Source organism: Telmatherina bonti (assembly GCF_933228915.1).
Source record: "Telmatherina bonti genome assembly, chromosome: 21".
Taxonomy (NCBI): Eukaryota; Metazoa; Chordata; class Actinopteri; order Atheriniformes; family Telmatherinidae; genus Telmatherina; species Telmatherina bonti.
The window spans coordinates 12,384,773-12,407,854 of NC_136630.1; the positions used below are offsets into that span (position 1 = coordinate 12,384,773).

General features: G+C 40.5%; 2 protein-coding genes across 2 annotated transcripts in view; one reads left to right on the forward strand and one right to left on the reverse strand.

The window, feature by feature from the left end:
* Positions 1–7,678, forward strand: part of ctbp2l (C-terminal binding protein 2, like) — a 118,058-nt gene extending 110,380 nt beyond the window's left edge. The window contains 6 exon segments of the mRNA XM_079260494.1: positions 285–311; positions 313–402; positions 404–417; positions 2,638–2,765; positions 3,169–3,286; positions 5,807–7,678. Coding sequence (XP_079116620.1) covers positions 285–311; positions 313–402; positions 404–417; positions 2,638–2,765; positions 3,169–3,286; positions 5,807–5,987 — 558 coding nt within the window. The 3' untranslated portion in view covers positions 5,988–7,678.
* Positions 7,679–9,165: 1,487 nt separating this feature from the next.
* Positions 9,166–23,082, reverse strand: part of zranb1a (zinc finger, RAN-binding domain containing 1a) — a 15,348-nt gene continuing 1,431 nt past the window's right edge. The window contains exons 2-10 of the mRNA XM_079260289.1: positions 22,940–23,082; positions 19,098–19,285; positions 18,152–18,305; positions 17,002–17,073; positions 15,992–16,190; positions 15,212–15,332; positions 12,732–12,861; positions 11,743–11,972; positions 9,166–10,001 (exon numbers count right to left, since the gene is read on the reverse strand). The exon at positions 22,940–23,082 is cut by the window's right edge and continues 707 nt beyond it. Coding sequence (XP_079116415.1) covers positions 9,786–10,001; positions 11,743–11,972; positions 12,732–12,861; positions 15,212–15,332; positions 15,992–16,190; positions 17,002–17,073; positions 18,152–18,305; positions 19,098–19,285; positions 22,940–23,082 — 1,453 coding nt within the window. The 3' untranslated portion in view covers positions 9,166–9,785. The remainder of the gene's footprint in view (positions 10,002–11,742; positions 11,973–12,731; positions 12,862–15,211; positions 15,333–15,991; positions 16,191–17,001; positions 17,074–18,151; positions 18,306–19,097; positions 19,286–22,939) is intronic.

Genomic DNA, 23,082 nt, shown 5'->3' on the forward strand with positions numbered 1-23,082 from the left:
CTGCACAAAAGGTTTGTTATGCAGCCTCATCTCTCAGCACAGCCATCATTTCCATCTCTTGCTTTTTGTTATAAGGACTCTTCTCAATCCCACGCCTGATATTGTGTGCCTGATGCTCTCCGTCACCCAGAACCTTGAAGGTGTTAGAAATGACACATATCCTTTCCCTCGCATATAAACATCCAATCCAGATTGGTTCCCTCAGCTTCGGATCAAACGGTTCATCTGCCTGTCAGGCTGCGGCTGAATATGTATCTCTGTTGACTTGTTTGTGTGTTTTGCAGATGCGTCAGGGTGCGTTCCTGGTCAACCACCGCGCGGGGAGGTCTGGTGGATGAGAAAGCTTTGGCCCAGGCTCTGAAGGAGGGAAGGATACGTGGAGCTGCCTTGGACGTCCATGAAAACCGAGCCCTTCACGTAGGTGCAGAAAGTCGTCCTCGTTAAAGCTGCGCAGGAAAAGGAATTAGAGGCTAATGAAGGCGAGGAGAAAGATGTAGGAAGAGAAGCTGAACCAACGGAAGCAGGAAGCAGATGAGTTAAAGCACCTCGTGCGCCTCTAAAAGGCTCCAGTAGGATTTCGCAGGTAATGGAAGTTAAGGAGATGGAGCGCAGGCTTCGCAGGAAATGAGATAATGATGTGGGTGGATGGTTAAGTTTAGAATGCGATGCAACAAATAGGATCATGTCATTCTTGTGACATCCGAGCAAGAGAACTCGGCTTCTCCCGGAAACGCAAAAAAGCTGCAAAGATTTTAATTCATTCTGTCATCAACTTTCTCCCAAATGAGTCTAAACGACAGGAAATGATGTCTCAGCTCTTGATGAGGACATTAGAACTTATTTTTCTTATATTAATGGCATCCAAAGTTCACAGCTTCACACCGAATGAAAACACTTTGAAACTTAGGGCAAAATTAGAGGGACACACTAATGTCACCAAAACCATAGCATTATCTGTCAGTTTAAAAAAAAAAAAAAAAAGAAGCAATCCAGATCCAAACTAAAGATGAATTTCCTTTGCTTATGCTCCACCTGTCCAGCAAGACAATGCACAGAAAAAAACAATAAAACTACGTAACAAGAGTTACATGAAGGCGAGACTATTGCCATCATCCTGACTGTTTACACTATTTACTATGAAGATAAAGCAACTCGAGTTTCTTCTTCTGCTGTAACTCCTCCACACAGCGTTTTAGTATGTGCTGCAGATGTTGGCGTTTTCCTTTCAGCTTCTCCACACCTGCTCCCCGCTACCGCCTGTTTTTAGGAGTCTGCTTCACCTTGCTGCAGTCTGCCTTGTTCCACCTGCCTTGCTGGCTTCTTCCCCCTCCATAAACTCCGGTCCTCGAGGTCTGCAGTCCTGCAAGTGTTTGGAGTTTCCCTGCTGCAACACACCTGACTCAAATCATAAGATAAGCTCTGCTAAAGTCTGCCAATAAAGTCTGATGTGTATTAAATGTGTTGCAGCAGAGAAAACTCTTGCAGGACCGCGGCGTCGAGGATCAGAGCTGCTCCTCCCTGCTTTACAGAATGCAAATATTTCACCTGATTCAGGATGGATGTTCATAATGAAATGATCTCCCCTCATAGTTTGTTTTTTTTTTATAAGTCATTGCAGGGCTTTATGATTTTATTTGACAGTTATTGAAATTTCACAACAATCGCAATGACTGCCTTAACGGTGCTAATGTGGCTAAAATCCAGCAGACGAACAGCTCTGATCTCTCCTGGTGAAGCAACGACAAGCCTTGCACCATGAATCAGTTCTTGTTGACACAGTGTGAACTTTAAAACTGCAGCAGAGCACGCTTTGGCGTTTCAGTCCCGAATATGTTGTCGTTCATTTAGGATTCAGCCTGTTGAGTCACATCACCGTTTCCCTTCGCAGCTGTGAGTCATGAACTCAGTTTCTATCTCCCTGCTGTTCTCACCGGAAGGAAAACAGCTTGCGACAACGCTCACTTTTCCACCTAAAGGGAAAAAGAAAGACTTGTCTCAGAGGGTAAACCGGTGCTGATGTGTCGTTCACGCATCAAGGCCGGCAGGAGCTTTGGAGGTTGCTTATTTCTGGCTGGATGCTCCGCTGACTGGCCGCTGCAAAAAGACTGAAACTGAACCCGAATACTCCATTTAACCCAATGCGCCAGTGGGGGAGTGTTTTATAACTTCTGCCCCTCATCCTACATGACATGGCCTGGATTTGTTGCGTTGCTGAGGCGTTGCACTTGCAGAGCCAGGAGAGGTGTTGCAAGGAGAGAAGAAGAGACGGAGGGAGATTTGGAGCTGAACTGCTGTTGTGGAGCAACATGAGAGGAAAGAACGGGGGAAAAAAGGACTTTTTGGAGCAGGAAGAACACACTATTTGTGCAGCATTTTGTCCTTTAGGACATATTTCCATGCTAATTCTAGACAAAGGTGAAGTTTAGATGTAAAATGCAGGGAATTAGTGGCATTGTGACGTGGGCTGACGCACACCTACGGCTTTTTTTTTTTTTTTTTTTCAATTGCAAGATGAAAAAAAAATAAATAAATAAAGCCCACAGTATGTTACCGTGCCAGGTTTGAAAACATGCTCCTGCTTTCTCTGTATTTATTTTTCCTTTGCATAACGTTCCTCTCTGTGCTTGTGTGTTGCAGTTTTGCTCAGGGTCCGCTGAAAGATGCGCCCAACCTGATCTGCACGCCACACACAGCCTGGTACAGCGAGCAGGCTTCTCTTGAGATGAGGGAGGCGGCCGCCACGGAGATCCGAAGAGCCATCACCGGTACTTCAGCTGCCTTCACACGTTTTAAATTTTGTCATCCGCCGTCATAAATCCTTCGTCTCCTACCGTCTACTGTGACCCGTTCCGCAGCTTTCTCTCCCAGATGTCACATTTCCACTTCAATGGGCCCCTCAGCAGCCTTTATTAAATCTGGACCTCTTAATAGATGTCATCATTAGCTCCCTGGCGCAGCGCGGAACAGAGCGCATCCCGGGGGCCGGCCTCTCACAAAAACATCCAGACTATTAAATGATCTCAATTTGCATTTGTGTATCCAAGCCTGATATGTGTGTTGGGTGGAACTCATTAACATTCTGGCACTATCTGGTCTCTTATTCCTTGTAACAGGTTTTGGCTGTACTGGATGCATGTGTGTGTGATTTATCTGTCTGTGTGTGTCTAGGCCGGATCCCCGACAGCCTACGGAACTGCGTCAACAAGGAGTTCTTCGTCACCACGGCGCCATGGGCGGTTATGGATCAACCAGGCGTTCACCCTGAGCTCAACGGCGCTGCTTACAGGTAAGGGCTGGAAATGCAGGCAGGCAGCAGGCGTCATAATGTGAAGAAATGTTCATGTATCAGATTCACAATAAATGTTGTTTTCTTCAAATTCTTTCCATTTTACAGTAATATTGCACAAAATTGGAAAAAGATTAGAGATGTGCTCTAACTGCATGTTGTGACAATGACATAATCGTGATCAGGGATGCACTAATACCTGCTTTATGGTGTGTACAGTTGTGTTCATATGTATTCATCCCCTTTCATTAGAGAAAAGGCTGAATTTACAACAGCCACTCAAATAACTGGAGACTTTAAAAAAAGGAATAATAACAAAAATATAATTTAGTAATATAAGACACTGTTTTTTCATTTAATTGAGTTTAAGAAAGAAAAAATAAAATTGGTCCTGGACAAATCAGAGCACTTTTCTGTTGAACAGTGGGACAAAATACCTGTCAACAGGTGCAGAAGTCTGACTGAGAGGAACAGAAAACACCTGACTGTAGCGGAAACATTAAAGGATTGTTCAACAAAATATTAGTTTATGAGTCATGTAATATGTAATAAATTATCTGATATGTCTGCTTTAAAAAAAAAACAAAAAACATTTCTATTAAACCAGAATTAGAAAATAATGTAATGATATTCATACATTTTTATTTATTTTTTTAGTCAGTTTCAGCTTATTTTACAGGCAGCTGTTTTTTTTTCCTTCTTTAATGAAAGGGGATGAATACATATGAGCACAACTGTATCTGACAGTATGTTTATGTGCCCTTATTCTGTATTTACAACAGAATCTGATAAGTGTGTGTGAACAAACTAGGGTTGGTAAATGAACACGGTTAAGGCAAAGAGGTTCACCTGTGGAAATATCATGTGCATTTTTATCATGTCAATGCAGAAGAAGGTTATTACTCGTGCCATTTAAAAAAATATGAATTTAGAATTATCTCAGTGAGAGAAGCCAATTTTGTTCGTATATGTGCCTTGTTACAGTGGTGAGCCAAATCCACCAAATAAAAATCTGCTTACTGGTTAAAATTCTGACCGTTTCAAACCGCAGGAGTCACACAATTAACCACTTAACCACACTGGTTCACACTCCTAACTTTATGAAATGTAATGGGATTTATTAGTACCCATATTAAATTAAATCAATCAAATCAAAGAGCCGATCCCCGAGGGGAAATTCAAGAATCAGTACTCGGTATCAGCAAATACTCAAATATAAGTGCTGCTGTTTGGTTTGAAAAAAAGGTGGAATTATTGGGTTCGTACTTGCAATTATATAAACAAATGTTTTAATATATTGAAAAGATTTCAGGTGTGATATCACTTCTGCACCTTTGCACCCTGCAGCTCTCATTATTTTTATTTGTCTTGTTTGTCCTAATTCATATCAAAATGTCATTGTGATGCTGGTGTTCCAACATCCATATTGTGATGCATTTTTGATATATTGTGCAGCCATACGTCATAGTTCAAACATATTCCTCAAACACAGCAGTGAATATATAAACTCTTCTGTAGAACGCAGTGCCCACCCTCTCATTCGCTGAGGAAAAAAAAAAAAAAAAAGACGACACACTCTTTCCACTGACCAATGGGCCCGTTTTGATCTCAGCATGTCCGCCTCCATGTGCTTCTCTCACACAGCCAAGTGAACCAAACTCTCCCAGCTGTAACAACCGGCATCCCCCAAGACAAAATTAATGCCTAGATCAGGAGCAGGTAAATACAACAGCCTGGATCAGACCCTCTCACCTGAGCTCACCTGATGTGTGTGTACCCCCCCAACCCCCCTCCCTTTCTCTATAGTCTCCCCCTCAGCACCCACCTGTTTGACTGAACCCAGAGTAGAGCTGGATGGAAGTGAATGTGGGTTTTGGAGAGTCCCAGCAAGCATGACGTAAAGCCATTCGGACACTTTGACGGATGGTGTCATGCTTCATGGTTTCCTTCTCATGGCTTTGTTTGGGCAGCTTCTCTTGGACTGAATGTCTCCAAACTGCATTTTCCTTTTTTTTTTTTCCCCCCTCCCCTCTCTAGTTGATGGGTTTTATTGTGATTTTGCAGCCCAGTTTTTCCTGCCACACTCTTGAAATGTTGATGCTCTCCTCCGATTACTCTCAGGAGCTAAATCAGGAACTGACAACCTTTTGCACTCACTCATCTTGCAAGATCCATAAAAACAAATGATTCCAAGTTTTTTTTTAATGCTGAATAAATCACTTGATAAGGAACAAAGTTTGGATAAATTAACAATCTTCAACAACAGGAAGTTCTGGAGAGTTTGAGCTAAATGTCTATGAATGAACTATTTTTCTGATCAAAAGAAACATTTTAATATAAAAAAAAAAAAAAAGAATCACAACTAATTTGTTTCTGCAGGTGAAATAAAAAGTCAGCAGCAGTTTCCATAAAAAGCTCCTGGTGGTAAGAAAGAGGCAGATGTTGAAATGCGTGCAGGGAAATCCTCTTTCAGGTGATGGGAATGTGCATCCATTAACCTCTGACCCTCCACATCCTCAGATACCCGCCAGGTGTGGTTGGAGTGGCTCCGGGGGGCATTCCAGGGGCGTTAGAGGGCATGGTGCCCGGCGGGGTGCCCATCGCTCACACCCTGCCCTCTGGTACACACCCTTCCCAGGCCCCGTCGCCCAACCAGCCCTCCAAACACGGCGAGACCAGAGAGCACCTCACTGAGCAATAGCAGCAGAACGGATTTAAAAAAGTTTAAAAAAAAAACAGCAAAACATCTCATCCGACCCGATGAAGCTCAGAACCAACCGACCAACTGGGACCAAGAGACAGTGAAACAACACAATGCGGCTGCCTGTCAGCCAGCGAAACAGGAACAGAAGAAGTGTTCCGGGGGAATTTGTACTTTTATTGTTTTTGTTTTTACTCTGTCTCTTTGGGTTCACTACCGACTTTACTCTTTGATGTTTCTTTTTTTTTTTTCTTTCCCTTTTTTTTTTTCTTCAGGACATGCCTATGATTGTGGACACAGAGTCCAGTGTTTTTAGTGCTCCGGGATTACCTGATGAGGCTCTGTCCCGCCCACCTTGTACACATCAGAGCTCATGGGAGATGTAGGCCCACTTAACACACCAAGGGAAGAACCAGAAAAAAAATAAAATATAAAATAAAATTTAAAAAAAAAAAACAACCTTTGGCATCATGTGCTACTGGACCTTATTACCCCCTCCCGCCCTTCCTGATCTTCCCCACTTCTTGAACCCTCCTTGTGTAACAAGTGTGTTGTTTAGGCTCTGCCACTTATTGCTTCAGAAGAGAATTATTTTTTGCTTTCCATCATTAGTGTGAATGATTAAAATGGATTATCAACTTATATATATTTATCATTTGTCGAATAAAAGGAAAAGCTCATCTGTTATAGTAATTACAGTGGGTTTTAACCCTTTCCTGGCAGCAATGAACCCACAGCCATCACAGCTGCAGTAGCATGTCTTCGCCACTAGAGGTCCCTGCTACACTATGAGGAATTTCTTCTGCAGCCGTGACCACTGAGACGTCCAGTTTTGAAGCCGCTAAACTTTCACTTTGTACACTTGACTGTAGCTGAAGTTTTTATGTGATGTGGCTTTAGAGGATGTCGTCAGCTTACTGTTAAGTTTTCACCGAGAGTCGTGACGGCAAGCTGCAAACGGACGGGGTGAGAGCATCCCACGTCCGAACGGCGACACAGTTACTGCAATTTCCTCCCATCTATGAGCACATTTCACAATGAGGGGCAGGAAAGGGTTAAAGCAAACTTCAGTTATTGACTCAGGAAAACACTTTTTTGCAGATATTGTTTTTCCCATGAATTTTGTCTGATAAACAAACAAAAAGACTTCAGACTGATCTGGTTAGTCTTAATATTTTCTCTCCTCCATCATTCTCTCTATTGTGGTATTTTTCTATAAAAAGGTGCATCCCACGTTTTTTGGTGTTAAAGAGTTTTGAGGAGTCCTGTTAGATTTGTATTGCCTAGTTAAATGTTCCTATAACCATAGTCCTATGTGATCCGCCCTCTCTCTCTCTCTTCACTCCTTTATCATTTTTGTTCTATTGAAGGCCAGGTTCTGTGGGGGCATCCTGTACTCTGTAAGAGCAATAGCTGAAACTCCTACGTAGTGTCCCAACAATAGCAGAAGAGGCAGCCAGCAGTATGTTTTTGTTTTTAGTGTGAGTATTTGTTTCTTGTACAAGGTGAACATTTAGCATTCAGTGCAGTTCAAATAAAAAGATTGATTCTGAGAACCAGTTGTCTGCTGCTGCTTTTGCTGATGTTTAGGCTTCAGGAAACTACGAAAGGCAAAGAATTCGAATGGATTCAAAGCTTTCATTTTGTTTGTTAACCCTTTGTGAGTTCTGATGCATCAGATCAGTTTTGTTGAGTCCAACAGCGCTAAAAAGGCAAACAGATCAGATTGTTAATATGTAACCTTGATGAACTTGTATAAAGAAATTTTAAAAAGCCCCTGATGCTTTATTTTCTTATCACCATGAATTCCCTTTGAATGAGTCTTCTCAGCTGTCTCGCCTGACCACAAACCACAAAAAAAGATGTGTCCAGGTGAACTTTTTGAAGTAGTTTTAAACAAGGAGACCATCTTTACCGAACCAACACAAGAATTGTTCATCTCAATGGGATGCAGCTTTGTTTCAGTAACAGTCTTACTTGTTCAAATCACAGAGTTTGCAGAATAATTCCAGCAATGACGTTTGGACTTAAAGCCTTGTTTTTTTGTTTTTTTTTATGCACTTTAAAGCTTCCTATGAAGTGCTACTGTAGGGCCATGCTAAGTTTTTTCATGTTATTGAAAGCTAATGCATCACCTATTATTCTGTAGCCAACTATAATATCCTCAAACAAGGGCAGAAGCTATCAGGACAAGTAGAAAATATGAAAGATGAGGGCAGAAATTTGTGCACTTTCAAATGTTGCAAATGATTTCTTAAACATGCAAACATTGAGATAAGAAAAGAAAAAAAACATTTAAACTATTATTCTTTTTTTTTTTTTTTAACCTACATTTTGTCACCGTTTGTCATTTCTGGCTTAGTAAAACCTCACAGTAGGTCAAATATAAAGTTTTCCTTTTTTTTTTTTTTTTTTAAAAAAAAAGGTATCAATTTTTAAGAATGGGCAAAAATACTGCAGTTCTTGGCTTTATCCATATTTCATTACTTTGTTGTTTGTCACAGGGAGGCGCTAAGGGATAAGCAAATATTAGAAAAAGACAACAAAATGAAATGCAACATTTAATTTATGTCCTACTGCAATCAGAACAAACCGTTCTTTTCTCCCTGGACATCTGAAGACAGATCTGCTTTGGAAAATCCTTTGGCTGACTTTCATTTTTAAGCTCCATCCTGCTCTTCTCATGTTTAAGAAATGCCTTTGAGCCCAAAACAAAATGAACAAAACCTTTTAAGTACTGGATTTACCACATTCTTCCACAAAAAGAAAAAAAAAAAAAAGCTGTATTTATCTTTTCAAAACACCTTCCCGTCAGTAGGGATCCATCTTCTCAGGAGTTTGTATCTGTATGATCATTCATCATCTATCATCATCATCCATGCAGTTCTAAGTCTTATTATCTGTGGCAGAAAGAAAAATCACCAACTGGTTTGTCTTCAAGCAAAACAAGAATCAAATCTGGACGCAAATAAGGAAACAAAAGCAGAATTTAAGTTGATGCAAGTGAGTCAAATTTAATATTAATGCTCTCCACTGAAAAGAGCCAGAGTGTTTGTTTTTCCTCCTATTCCCCACCAGCGTCACCACCACCCACTTTAACATGAACAGGAGCTAGCAAGTCTCATGTAAAAATGTCAGTAAACTTGAATGTCGTCCCCACCCACCCCTTCCCCCTCACAGAATATGGGTATTATCTGTGCAAAATAAAATACTTCAAGACTGAGTGGATCAAACAAAACACAGATAAAACAGGGCAGAACAAAAGGGTAGCGCCAATGTGCTAACACTCTTAAAGAAATAAATAAATCAAACATCAAGTGGGGTTTTGCAGAGGGATCAGCAATCAGGAAAACAGGTGCATTTAACCCTCTACATCCAGACAGGAAGTAGCTTTTTTTTCCCTGTTTTAAGCACAATTTCTGTCAGGCAAGTCTGAAAATGAAATTCCTCCTCTAGTGCAGCTTTGGGATTTCCTTAAATAGAGTATATGTTCCTATATGTTCTAGTTGAAATGATTACTCAGCAACAACAAGGGAGAAATCAAGAGTATACGAGAAGAAACCAAGAGGACTTGATGTGCTTTTACGGGAGCGGTAATACGGATTCTGTTCCGATAGTGCTGGTATCTTTTCTACCACAGAGCACACAGAACACATGCATTACTACAAGTGAAGGATTTACATTTTGGATAAAGAAAAACAAAAAATTAAACGAAAAACAAAATACCAAGGTAATCTCTCGCAGAGCCTTCAATGTCCATTTTCAAGTTCTACTTTTGTCCTCTCTACTCCCCCACGCTCACTCATCTTCATCCTCCTCCTCCTCGCCATCAGAGAGAGAGGCACAGGGGCGGATCTGGCGGTATCTGTCCAACCACTTCTCCACCATCTGGGTCACCAAGGGGTGGTTGCGGCGACGCGAGCTCTTTTGCATGGCTGCCAGCATGCCTCCTTCTGTCACGCAGCAGTCCAGCCACTCCCTCAGCAGCTTCTCCTGCTGCTCCTCGTTCCCCATCTGAGTTACCAAGAGGCACGTGTCAAAAAAGGTCACATTATCCAACATCCAAACACTTTGCACACAAAATAAAATCTACAGTTTTGGTGAAAATACATTATGATGCAAAACGAAAGAAATGCAAGTGATTATGTAAGTAAATGTTAACACAAAGTGAACATTAACAATATTAAAGTGGAACTATTATGTACATTTCAGGCTAATTTATTTTTATTTCTGAGCCCAGAAGCACTGGGATTGATCGAGTTATTGTCACAAATCACTTTATTTACTTCAGACCGACCCTCTCTGTAGGCTGTCAGATCAGCCTGTGGGCAAAAAGAGTGGATTGAGACTCTTCTGCATTAAGCCCCGCCTCCCGCCACTGCACTACATCGGGAGCACGTACCGCACCTGCTTTCGCCGTCATTGTAACGTCTCATAAACAGAAGGATTAGGCCAATATGAACTCAATAAAAAACAAAATACAATGTCAACACATAGCATACAGCCCTACATGTTGGAACCTGAATCAGAGCCTGAAAACAAAGTGGAAAACAGCAACCCACAGCAACGAATGCAGCAGGATGTCTCTCTTTGGTAAACTCACCAGCCATCGTTGGAAATAACTTTATCCGACATTTTCCACCCGCCTGATGTATTTGTACATGCCCTTGTTAACCAGTAGAAGGTAACCAATCACCGAACCTTATCCCCCAGGACGTCACAAGGATTTTGAAATAGAAAAAAACTCTCTAAAGTTTTTCGTCGCCATGAAAACCGAACGGAGAGCGTGCTGGAACTCAAACTCAAACTCAAACATGCTTTTAGGTGATAAAAAAAAAAAAAAAAAAAAAGTGTCATTCACATGTCTGATGAGGATTCAACACTGTAACACTGTAGAAAGCTCAGAAAACTCAAAATACCATAATAGCACCCCTTTAAAGATACAAGAGCTTGTTCTGTTTTCCATTTCTGAGATTCAACCAGTTATTTCCAACTTTCCTCAGCTTGGCTGCACAGATTTAGGGTGTGATCTTTAGCAATTTCTATACAATATCTGAAGAAAGGTGTTCATACCTTCCCTTCGAAGACAATCAGAAGTCCAGTATTTTTAATTGAACCATAAACACATCAGATTTTGCTCTTATTCAATGAAAGTAGTTAATCTCAAACTCCCTGGGTATTATTTGATTAAATTATTTGCTCCCAGTATTCATCAGTCTGTATTTTGTTCACAACCAAAGATCTTTTCCTTCCCTCTCCTTCCTCTCTTTGGCCCCGTCTTTAGAGGTTGATCTTCAGCAGTGTTGCTGACATTGTCTCAGCTAAGACAGAAAAACACTTGCCACTAATAAATAATCCTAGTTTTAAGCACTTGCCTAATTTTCAAGAGTGAGAGCTCACACTGTCCATGAAATAAGTTTAAGGTGATGGCATCAGTGGATCGGATTGGTGATGTTGTGACTGGACATACAGACTTCTGTTGGATTGCTGTTTTGACTGCTTTTGAGTCAGATTTCCCTAAATTATTTTGTAATCAGTCTCCTCTCGTCCCTCATGTGGAGCTATGATGTAGACAGTGTCAAAAGTGGAAATTAAAACAGCATTTTACAGGTTATAGTTTAACCATGTTCATACATTTAAGCTAAATTAGTTAAAAAATGTCGTGGGAATATCTATCCACAGTGGGAACTGAATTGAATACATTTTAGAAGGGGAGAATATGAAGCATAACATAAACCAATGTCTCAGTCCATACCTCTTGTGCAGACAGGAAGTGAATGTGCAGCAGCTTCCTCTCACTGTCCACCAGTGGCAAGAAAGTGACAGTGACATCGTCGTCAGTATTGAGGTTGGCGCCCGCACCACGATTGTCGTATCCGTCGTTCTCCATGGCCACCAGGGCTGAGAAGTGTCCCCGTGTGTAACCCAGCGCAATGGGGCTCTTCCAGCAGAAACTCTGCTCCCATAACAGAGGCAGGTACACACCTAAAGACACACAAAAGCAAGTCAGACAAGCTAGCAGCTGCTGCACACCCCAACGCTGGAGGCACCTGGAAGGAGCTGGCTCTCAACCGCACACTCAGATTACACAACGTGTGAAAGTCAGCCAGGACAGAGCACCGCATCAGATTAGACTAAGAACAACTGTCCCACTATTGTGAGCAGAGAGCAGCTCTGTGGTGCAGCCTGCTTCGTCCTCACTTATCTGACTCCTACCAAAACAACACAACATGGTTGCAGCTTTACACGTTACTATCAAAATAACTTTGTTTAACTCAAATTTACTAAACAGAATTCAAATTGTTCAGCATTTCTCTTTCTGCTTCCACCAGTTTTTAAGACTCAAATGACACAAATACTACAAGCACTGTTATGCTCAGGTTTGTTGTGCTTCGGGTCCAAAGTGAAGCATGTCATTTAAATTGATTTAAAGAAATAAAAAAGCAGCAACAGATAATAAAAATACACACTGAGCCAGATGTACTTTTATCATACAGTCATAAAAAGTATTCAACAAGCTGGAAGCACTGAAGGAGAACATGCCAACAATCCTTCCAGGAGAAAAACAGCTCTTAAGAAACAGCATTATTTCAGGTCAGCGAGTATCAGATAAAAAGATCACCCTGCATGCCTTTGTGCTTTAAGTGACAATACTTCAAATAATAATTCAGCATCCAAAATGTTAAAAAATTATTAAAATACTTTAGATTTACTTAAAAAGAGAGAGAGAAAGAGCAGCCTCACCTTGAAAACGAGTGTATCCTAACGTTTCCCCACGGAAACTTTTGTAGTATTTTACTCCGTAGACTATGATGGGTCTGCGAAGAATATGTGCGAGAACAAAAATATGGGTCTGCTCCAGGCTTGCCCCAGGCTGAGGAGAAAAACATTCACTTTTTACTGATAACATCCTCTGGCGCTCATTCGCTTTAAGTTTACAGGGGCACCACAAAACAAAAAACAACAGACACTTTATTGACCAGAGCAGAAGCAGCAACAGTTTAAACATCGCCACACACTTTAGAACAGGTTTTGCTTATCTGAAAATGAAATATACACTCACATTTCATCATCTCAACATACATTTTCAATGACCAATGTGTGTCGCAGTCTGATATGAGCTGGCAGATTGTGTGTCCGCAGACAATCTTCCTCACACGGGCTATACAGCTCCCGCTTCTTGACACAGAACAAGTGTCACTTGTTTTCTGGTTTCACAAGGAAGAAGTCAAGATATGCAAAATCTCCCAAAAACCTTCTCCTGACTCAGTGGATTTATGATCCACACTAAAAAGGTGACAGACACGTGGCTTCATGCCAAGCGCCTTACAGTAAGAGCCTAATGCTACACCGGCTGCACAATAAACAGGCTTCTGTCTGGCTTGTGACATCACAAAAATGTGACATCACAGCATTGAAATATAATATTTAGACCCATATGCACTTGTAATCTTACATTTACCCACATACCTACTGAGTGTACACAACATAAAGGCAGCTATAAATAGATAAGTACCACCATCATCATCCTGCAACACTGCCGTTCTGAGTACATCTGCATGCCACTCATGTCCAGCATCTTGCAGTTGTGCTAACTGAATAAGCAGAAAGCAGATTAGGTAACTACTCTGAAAAATATACTACAGCTACAATAATTCCTGTTTTCAAAAGGGGGGCTTCAGTCTTCCTCACTTTTAGACTGTGATATACAAAGAATAATTTTTACATCTGAAATGTATCTGTCAGGTTCGAAGCTTCAGATGATGGTATCAAATGGCAGCTTTTGCTGTGTTTATGCTGCCAGTGGAGTGGCTCTGAGCTCAACGCTTGTAATCCCAAGGTCGCACATTGGGAAGGAGCACTGCCTCAGCAGGAATGCCAGCCAAGTGGATCAGCTGTCCGTCAGCCTACAACTCCATCTTAGGGGGATCTACAATAATTGCTTGCGCCCGCCTTGTCATTCACAGAGCAACGCAGTTCCTTCCACTCTGCTGGCACGACTGTCAATGTTAAAAAATCAGGTATTAAATTTCAAACATCCTTTATTTGTGCATTTATGAGCCAGAAGATCATTTGTGTGATTCCAATTTGGTGTCCTTATTTTGAACATATTTAATATATTTTAAAACAGAGACATGAAAGAACATTTGTTTTTTTAATGAGCTTGAACCGAAATGTTTAGAAGAGCGCTGTGGAAACAAAGAGAACGGACTCTGCAAAGCAACACTGGCATCTAAAAACACTGCCAAACAACCCACACCGTGTCAGATACTCAGAATATTTGACCACAGGTGCTGCGACACGACGTTGCATGTGAAATAACTAATAGTTGTGCTGTCGGCCTGTTCAATTATATATTCATGCATCTCTGGTGAGGCAGTGGAGCAAACGATGAGCGTGTAACATGTGGTGTAAGATTAAACGGACACTCAAATGACCTTTTCAAACATTTCTTTGAAGATAAATCCAGGCACAAGATTTGTACTTTATAGAGCTTTTCAGATTTTTTGCTTCACAATTTTAAAATAGAATTTTCTGTTGAAAAAAATCTCTCTTTTTTTTTTTTTTTTCCAAAAAATACAAATAATCCATTGTAAAATTTTTGTCATTTTTATTGTTTCCTGATCTTTTACTTGTCTTCTAGGGAATTATAGAAGCAGAATGATGGTCTGGCGACTTGTTTTTTTCCTAATTAAAATCAAGAAAAATCCTTTTTAAAAGTTTTGTACATTTTTTTTTAGTCTACAAACATCAGCAATATCAACAAATTGTTAGAATCACCACCCAAAAAAAAAAAAAAAAAAAAAAAAAAAATCAGAATTTAATCAGGACAAAAGGATATTGTCACAGCCATAGTTTCTATAGAGCTCTTTGTCTGCAATTTTGCTCACCTCACAGAGATAAAGTCTGCTCTGCATAATAACCAACAACTTCCACCGGTCTCAACTGTCATAAAATAGTTAAATAGGAAAAAAAAAATGATACGCAAAGAAATTACAGTTCCAAATGTGTGCCAGGAGCTAAAAAGTGACCAAATTCATTTAGTTTTATTTCAGCTTCACTAGGTACACATTAATTTGAGTTATTTTTCCAACTTTTAAACCCTCATAACACATGTGTGAGATGCTCATACATTCACTTTTCAGGCCAACACGCCACACTGAAGCATCTTCTGTCTTTTAAAATCAACTGTTCAATAATATAAAACACCATCATATAATCACCTGGCTGGCCAAAGACAGGATGAACGCCCAGTCCTCCTGCCACTGCTCCTCTCGAAGTGAAAAATGTAAACCAAAGCTTTGCGAGTACCAGGACTCCCACTCCTTCCAGCGTGTGTAAAACCTAAAGGGTAGGGAGAAAAAAAGAAAATCATAGATGACATTTGCTGTTCTTTTTATTCCAAACAGCCCTGCTTCTGCTTATATAACAAAGCTCAGCCTATAATCCTCCTACACATTAACAGAAAGTAGTGCACGTCTGAAGGTTCAAATTTCAATTAAATACACAATAACAAGATTGCACACACATCTTTGCTGAACACATTGAAAAAAGCACAGCATTTCTTTAATCCCTTCTTGAAGTTATCAAACCTTCAGTGTTTGACTGTGTGATGGAAATGTAGAAAAATCCCTGGGAAATGCCTCTGCAAACAGTTTGCACGTCACATAATCAAAACCAGTACCCTGCCTGTCGGGTTTAATTAAAACAATGCTGCCGGCCTGTAAACAAGCCACTTCAAGAACACAAGGAAGGCAGAACCACTAACAGGAGGACTTAGAGGAAGACGATCAGAAATGGAAAAACCAACTCACAAAAACACAGATGAGCAGGAATAAAAACTTTAAAATGAGTGAGTTTGCAGGCTGCTGTTATGACAAGTACAGACAGTTCAGAGTAGTTTTACAGCTCAGACAAGGATTTATTCTAATCGGCCCAGACAGTACAGGTAAACTCAGATAAAAATGAGTATAATTTTGAACATATATGTTTGAGGGCCTCACCAGTGGGAGCAGTCGTGTAGGCTGTCATGGAGAGTCTTGCGGAGCACAGAATCCTTGTCGTAGATCCCCCAGGTGGCCTGTAAAACTGAGTCCAACAAACAGTCTCCAGCTGTGCGGTTCCATAAGGCATACAGACGACTGTCCATGCGTGTGCCCAGCTCCAGGGACCAGTTGATGACTGGAGATTCCTCCTCTAATTCTGTGCAAAGGACAATACTAATTACTATTGAAGGCCAAATGAGGATGAGGATCTTCATCAGGCCGGATTTCAAGTCAAACTTACAATAACAGGAGAGCTTCTCAAACAGGAGGATAATTTGTTGAGGATATAAACCCCAGGGCCGTAAAAAAAAAAAAAGGGCTGAAAATAACAATTCAGACCAAAAATGGCCCTTAAACCTTTATAACAACAGAATGGAGGTTTTGGTACAATTTTAGGTTAAAATTTCTCATTTCAAGGTATTTTATTGAGTGCCCTTTAAAGGGTTAATCTATTCATACCCGTTGAGTGCTCCTGATATGTAGCTACCCTTAATCAGAGGCAAATTGCAAGTCGTGTAACCAGTTATAACTCGGATCTCTACATTTCTTCATCATACAGAAATGTTAAGAAAACCTGTCTTCCCATTCGTTTTTAATGCAAAAAAAAAATTTAAAAAAAAAAAAAAAATGAAAACCTCATGTCCCCAGTTGCCCAGTTTATGACGGTTTAAATAGGCCACAAGACTCCACTGAGATCTTCAATGCAACACAAAAGCTTGCATTAAGGTTCTTCAGCATTCACAAGTAGGACACTGGTGAGAGTGTGTTGGAGAGAACACACTTAACACACTTGCTTAATTAACCTTATGTAGGAAGTAAAGAAAGAACGCAGTGGTTGGAGAATACAGACAAAATTCCCTCCTCCACAGCATGTCCAGATCATTACTCAAGGATTTATAAACCACCATGAACGAAAAGATTTTTCTGTGAAGTTGTGCAGCAACAAAAGATGAATAAATCTCAGGTACCTTTCTGCACATCTCGATCCAGCACCTCATCAAATAGCTTCTCCTGGACAGCAGGTGGCAAGTCCTCGATATCTGTAAAGACAGATGGGTTTGATAGGTTTTTAATGCTCATTGTTACCTAATGGTACACGAGGCTGAGAGCAACATAAACGCTCCAATAATGAGCCACAGAGGGGATATTCTTTGCAGTTCCACTCACTGCATGATGTTTTGTCAATTGCACACTGTAAACACTGACTCTGTGCAGCATGCTGTGTTTCAGTGTGTATTGAACTGGACACACATAAAGCTAGAACACTGGTGGCCATTCTCTCTGGTTCAATAGTGAATGACGTTGGCTTTGTCAGAAAGCAAGAAAGACAGAGACAGAGAGAGAGAGAGAGAGAGAGAGAGAGAGAGAGAGAGAGAGAGAGAGAGAGAGAGAGAGAGAGACAGAGTGAACCCTGGAGCTGGCCTCGGGCCAATTTGAGTCTGCAGTGAAATACTTGGCATTGCACACTGACAAAGAGAAAAAAAAAAAAAACATGTATCAGTGAGGCCTGTGTAATCTTTCATCCCAATGACAGCACTGAATTAGAATGCTGGTTGTTCTTAAAAGCAAAGTGCATGTCATTTCAGTGATGACATTATGCCACAGGCACAAGACACACCAAGCAATGCTCCACAATAAGGTTGGAAACCAGTCCTCCAGTTCTGCACTGAAGGGAAACATCCAAGTTCACACACTGATCTGGAAAATTCTACATAGAAACCGGAAAGAAATTTTGAACAAAAAATCCCAGAGTTAATCATTTTCCTTTTCTTTACAAGTTGCACTGTTTAGTATTGTCGTTCGGTTATTTAATCTGCAGGAAACAACTAAACAAAATACAAACAAAAAAAAACCAAAAAAAAAAAAACAAGCAGATCCCTAGATATTCATGGAGTGGTGGATAAAGATGGGGGAGGTATTTATTCGTTTATAACATCGATGATTGCCCGGCGATGGACTGGCGAGCTGGCCAGGGTGTACCCTGCCTTTCGCCCAAAGACTGCTGGGATAGGCTCCAGCTTCCCTGCGACCCTTCATTGGACTGAGCGGGTTCAGGAAATGAATGAATGAATGAATGAATGACCATGAATGATACAGTTATATGGTTGTCAAAAGTACCTGCAGGCAGAGTGAAGGTGACCAAGTCAGTGAGGAAGTAACAGGCAAAGTCTCCTTTGCGCTGATGTAGTGATGCTGCAATTTCCCTGCGGATTTGCTCCGTCAGCTCAGGACACACCATGGAGGGGATACACTTTGCTGCCTGTTGGTTCACCTTTCAGACAAACAGTACATACAGCGTATATTTAAGTTAAAAAATATACAAACATAATGATTTAGTTTTGAGTTTGGAGGTCAAATATATGCTTTTTGTATTTTTGAGGGGTGGACAATATGCAACCATATTTGTCACCTAATGCTTTTGGAGTTTACATAAAACTAAAACCTAACCTATTAAATATTACAAAAAAGAATCTGATCTAAATATCTGTTCTTCATAAACATTTACATGACAATGTAACCAATATTCATGTATTTCTTAGTTATGATCCAACATTGCTGTGCAAACACAGTAAAGAGGTCATAGTTCCTTTCTGTCCCCAGTAGAACATTTTGCCCTGCGGCGTTCCGTGTCTTCCCTAATCACCGATGCTCTGCTTGCAAACCACATCAGCTCTGCATTATCATTCCATTAGGAACCAGTGACTGAAGCCAGGCTAATCTTCCACCTAATCCTCAAAGTGCATTTCCACTGTAATTATAGGCATCTGCTATACATCGTCAACAATTAATAGACTGAGTGGGTGACAAGGACAAACACAAACCCTTACAAAAGGGATTTCTAACGTCATCTTACCAAAAATGACTCATTTAAGAAATGCAAAGGGACACGAATACTGTTGTTTTTTTAGTTTTGATACAATACTTTTAAGGGAAAATTATATTCTACTTAATCTAATCATTCTGTTGGTCTTTTCAAGAGATGACAAGTATATAAATTGGGTTTAATCAAAAGGCAAACAATCAAAGAAAACTGTTGTAATTCCAGTGGTGCAGTCAAACTTACTTCTGTCAACAGAATGGCAAGCATGTCCTGCCTCTGGAAGCGAATAGCCAAGTGCACCAGGGTGAAGCCTACATCAAAAGCTGAGGACCGATTGAGTAGCTGAACCTCATCTGCAGTGAGCTGTCGGGCGATATCGCCACCGGACGACTTATAGGCTTCTACTGCCGCCAGATCTCCTTCTACAACTCCTGCAACAAAAGAAAAAAAGGAATAAGAAAACAGGTTATGTCAATCTAAATGTAATCAAAATTATTCAAACATTAATTCAGCCTCAGTATACCATGATTGCAATTTAGGTGCTGTTACAGTATTACTGTTCTACTCTGGATTAGTGCTTGCTAAGTGAATTGACACTGGTAAGTAGAGATGTTTTACTGTTGCAAAATACCAGTTTTCCTCATATGGCAGGACCTCAAAATGCATGTTGCATGTAAATTCATGTTGAAAACACATGGCAATTCATTTAAAGCACCACATACATTAAGAATGAATTTGATTGACTTTTGGAGGTGCTTCAACTCAATGTACCTGGTTATAATAGGAGCAAGATGTAACAGAGACAGCTTGTCATGTTCCATGACAGAGCTAAAGTCATATCCATCAGACGCTGCCAGATCATCATGCAGTTCAGTCAAAACCTATTTCCATTTAAATCAGCTATAAATTTTCAAGACAACTTGAAATAGGGAAGAAAAAAAAAAAAAACTACATGCAGACAGAATACATATTTCTCGGCCTTTACGTCAATTGACAATGCTGATGACCTCTAGATGTAGCCGCTAGCTAACCCGGAGTGAGAACAGCTATCACACTGTCAGGCTTCTTCTTAGCTGAACAGACAGAGCTGTGTGGCTGTTCTAGCGCAGAGCTATCACAGAGCTATGTCGGACAGAGGACAGGCTGTGCAGATTAGCATCACCCCCATCCACCCCTCCTTTTTTTTGGACCTTGTAGCCTCAACATCTGTTATCAGTGAAATGCGCAACAGCTAGGTGGTACATTAGAGCGCTGAAGCGCTGGTGTGTTTTAACAGACTGCCATTTGTGAGGACTAGTTTCTAGCAGGGAAGGGGACAGTTACCTTGAGAGAAGTTGGCTGGAGAGTGTATCATCTCATTTTACACATGCTGGGTGACATTTTGCAGACACAGATCCATAAATAGATGTCAAATTATTTTGGTAGGGATATTCTGCAGCTGCAGCAATGCTACAGGGGTCTCATAAAAGCACATAATATGGTAATGACTTTTAGAAATGAATAAGCATTTTAGCTTGTTCTTCAAACAAGTAGTAAATTGGCCCCATTTCCTCTTTTACATTGCATTCTTGGAAGGGGGGTGAGTATCAAAAATTGGGCTAACACAGGTAGACATGTTTATCTGTAGTTGATATACTGCATAAACCCCCAACACAAAAACACATTGCTTGTTTTCTTTTTCCTCTTTATTCCGCATTCGATCTTTTGTTACCGAGTACAGCTTAAGCTTGCTGGTTAGTGAAACAGCAGCTGCATCCAGCATTAAAGTATCTAAAATATTCACAGTACAGAAAGTTTAAATCACCAGAAAAAGACCGCCTCGCTCAATATGGAGAACACAGTATCAGATTTAAAAAAAAAAGCTTTTGGATTTCAAAACAGTCAGTCAAAAAGTTATTGTGTTAAAGGTACAGTGTATAACTATTATGGCAAAGTAAACCTTGGATTATTCAAGCTGCTGTATTCTATTGAAAAAGAGGACCGGCCACACTCTTTGCCCTGAGAGAGTGACGAAAAAGGAGCCAAGAAAAGAAAAAGAAATTGTAACCAGGAGAAAACAAGAGTCTACACCGAGGTAGTGTTAGCCAGATGGAGACAATTCATGAGGGAGAGGGATTTCAAAACTGATGCGGAGGTTCCAGCTTTCTGCTGGACAGGTAAATTCAATCCAACAGTGAAGTTTATTTTGGCGTTATGTTAGAAACGGGGCTGGTAGTCCAGCAAGCACTTTATCCTCCCGTTTGAGTCAGATCACTTACCAATACTTGTTCAATAAAAACGGCAGAGGTGGCTAATTTAGTAGTTAGCCACCAGTGAAAACTGTACTCCACATGAAACCAATTCAAGACACAAATTATTTGTTGTTCTCATTTTTATTCTTAATGTACCATAATCTTATACTCAGAAGACTGGTAAATAATATGTTCTTTGGTATGATGGGGAATAATTAGGAGGTTTAAAAATAACCCCTCATGGCTGGATTTCTCTAAATAATAGCAGCCCCTTTAAAGAGGGGGACGGGATCTTTATGTGTGCCAGTGTAGTGAGGATGTTTTGCCTTTTTTTCCCCGCGATTGACATGATCAACAACGTGACAACATTCCTGATCACAGCAGTGTGTCCAGTCCAATCTCTTCTACACATTGTATAACATGTCAAAGTCTGCATGTTTCTATTGCTCAGGGTTTAACAAGAAGTCAAACACATTTTCACATGTGTCAAAGCAGGACCATAAGCGACTATATGCGACTTCTGTTTTATTGTGTATGCGGTGCGACAAGTGACTGTGCAGGCCAAAAACAGTTCAAAGTATCTGTAACCATTTCTGCAAACAGATACAACCATTTTAGGTAGTTTTGTAGTCATGGATGGCTGATATTTTAGCTTTATCATGAGAAACCTTAAACTCTAATCACTTCAGAATTTTAATTCTTCATTTTATGAAGAATTACACAAGAGGCAATGGTAAGAAAAATAGCTGGTTACAGGCTCTAAAACAAAACATTTAAAAAATTGAGTCTGCTTTCCTTTAAGTGAGAAACTGAATCAATGGGATTTTAAGATTCTGGCTCATGTTCAGAGCTCTGCAACAACAGAAATATGGGAAACAATACAGTGAAGTGAGACCAAGGACTGAGACCTTAGGAAGTGCTTGGCGTCTTGTTTAAATTGTCCTGCTTGACTCAGGAATTTTCTTCACTGACAACAACTATGAGAAGACGCAACATAAGTCCAACAAGTCAGGAGAGAGCATGAACGTGAATTAAAAAGAGACTAAGTATTATGAGGAATTGAATGGGGATTTCAATAGGTAGAACTTGCATAGACTTAAAAAAAACAAAAAAAAAAAAAAAAAAACACATTTTCTACCCCTCAACAGCAACCTGGGAAGTGCAGTCAGTGCAAAGGTCAGGAGTGCACTGCTGATCACATGCTGCCTTCAAGGTTTGTTTGTTTTTTTCCCCCTTTTTGACAGTTTCTTGTGTTTTCTCAAGGCTATTTTTGCCTCCTGGGCGCCGCTGCTCAGCACATAAGCACCACTGTTTACAGGGTGTGTTGACTGTGTGCCAGGGCAGACTCTGGTCTACAGGCTCCACTCTCACTGTGCAGCCCAGACAGCCTATTCATCCACCAGCTGGGAAGCACTCACACCCTCTTAGTGTTTCAAAGATGCTCTTAGTAGCACATCAAGGCCCCAGATAAGGGTCTGAATGATGCGCTGGATTAAATTACTATCAGTTTTTTTTAGATACATGTCTTTATAATGATACCATTAAACATTATTTACACTTTGATGATGATAAGTATAATCTCACCTCAGCTGATAGACCTTAACAAAGCCAGCATCGCTTGCCAAGCCTATGGTTTTCCTACTGTCGCTGTACTCTAATATTTGGAGTTTAAACAACAGGGTATGTTGTAGTTCATTGACAAGACACAAAATCAATGCGGGATCTTTGGACATTCAAAGTGAAAATAATAAAATCAGTGTCTTTTAACTGACGTAGACGCATTTTCTAATGAATCGGCTATTTAAATATTTCAGCCCCTGCTGAAATGATACAATAAAAAGCACAAAAACTCACCAGCACAAGCGCTGAGAAACAGCCAGTCTGTTTTCCGCATCCGATTTCTGATCTGCTTTAGCTTCTTGAAGTCAACCTCCTGTTCCTCTTTACTCATGGCTCCAGCTGCAAGTTCTATCCTCTGGAAGTCCATTTTGACATGG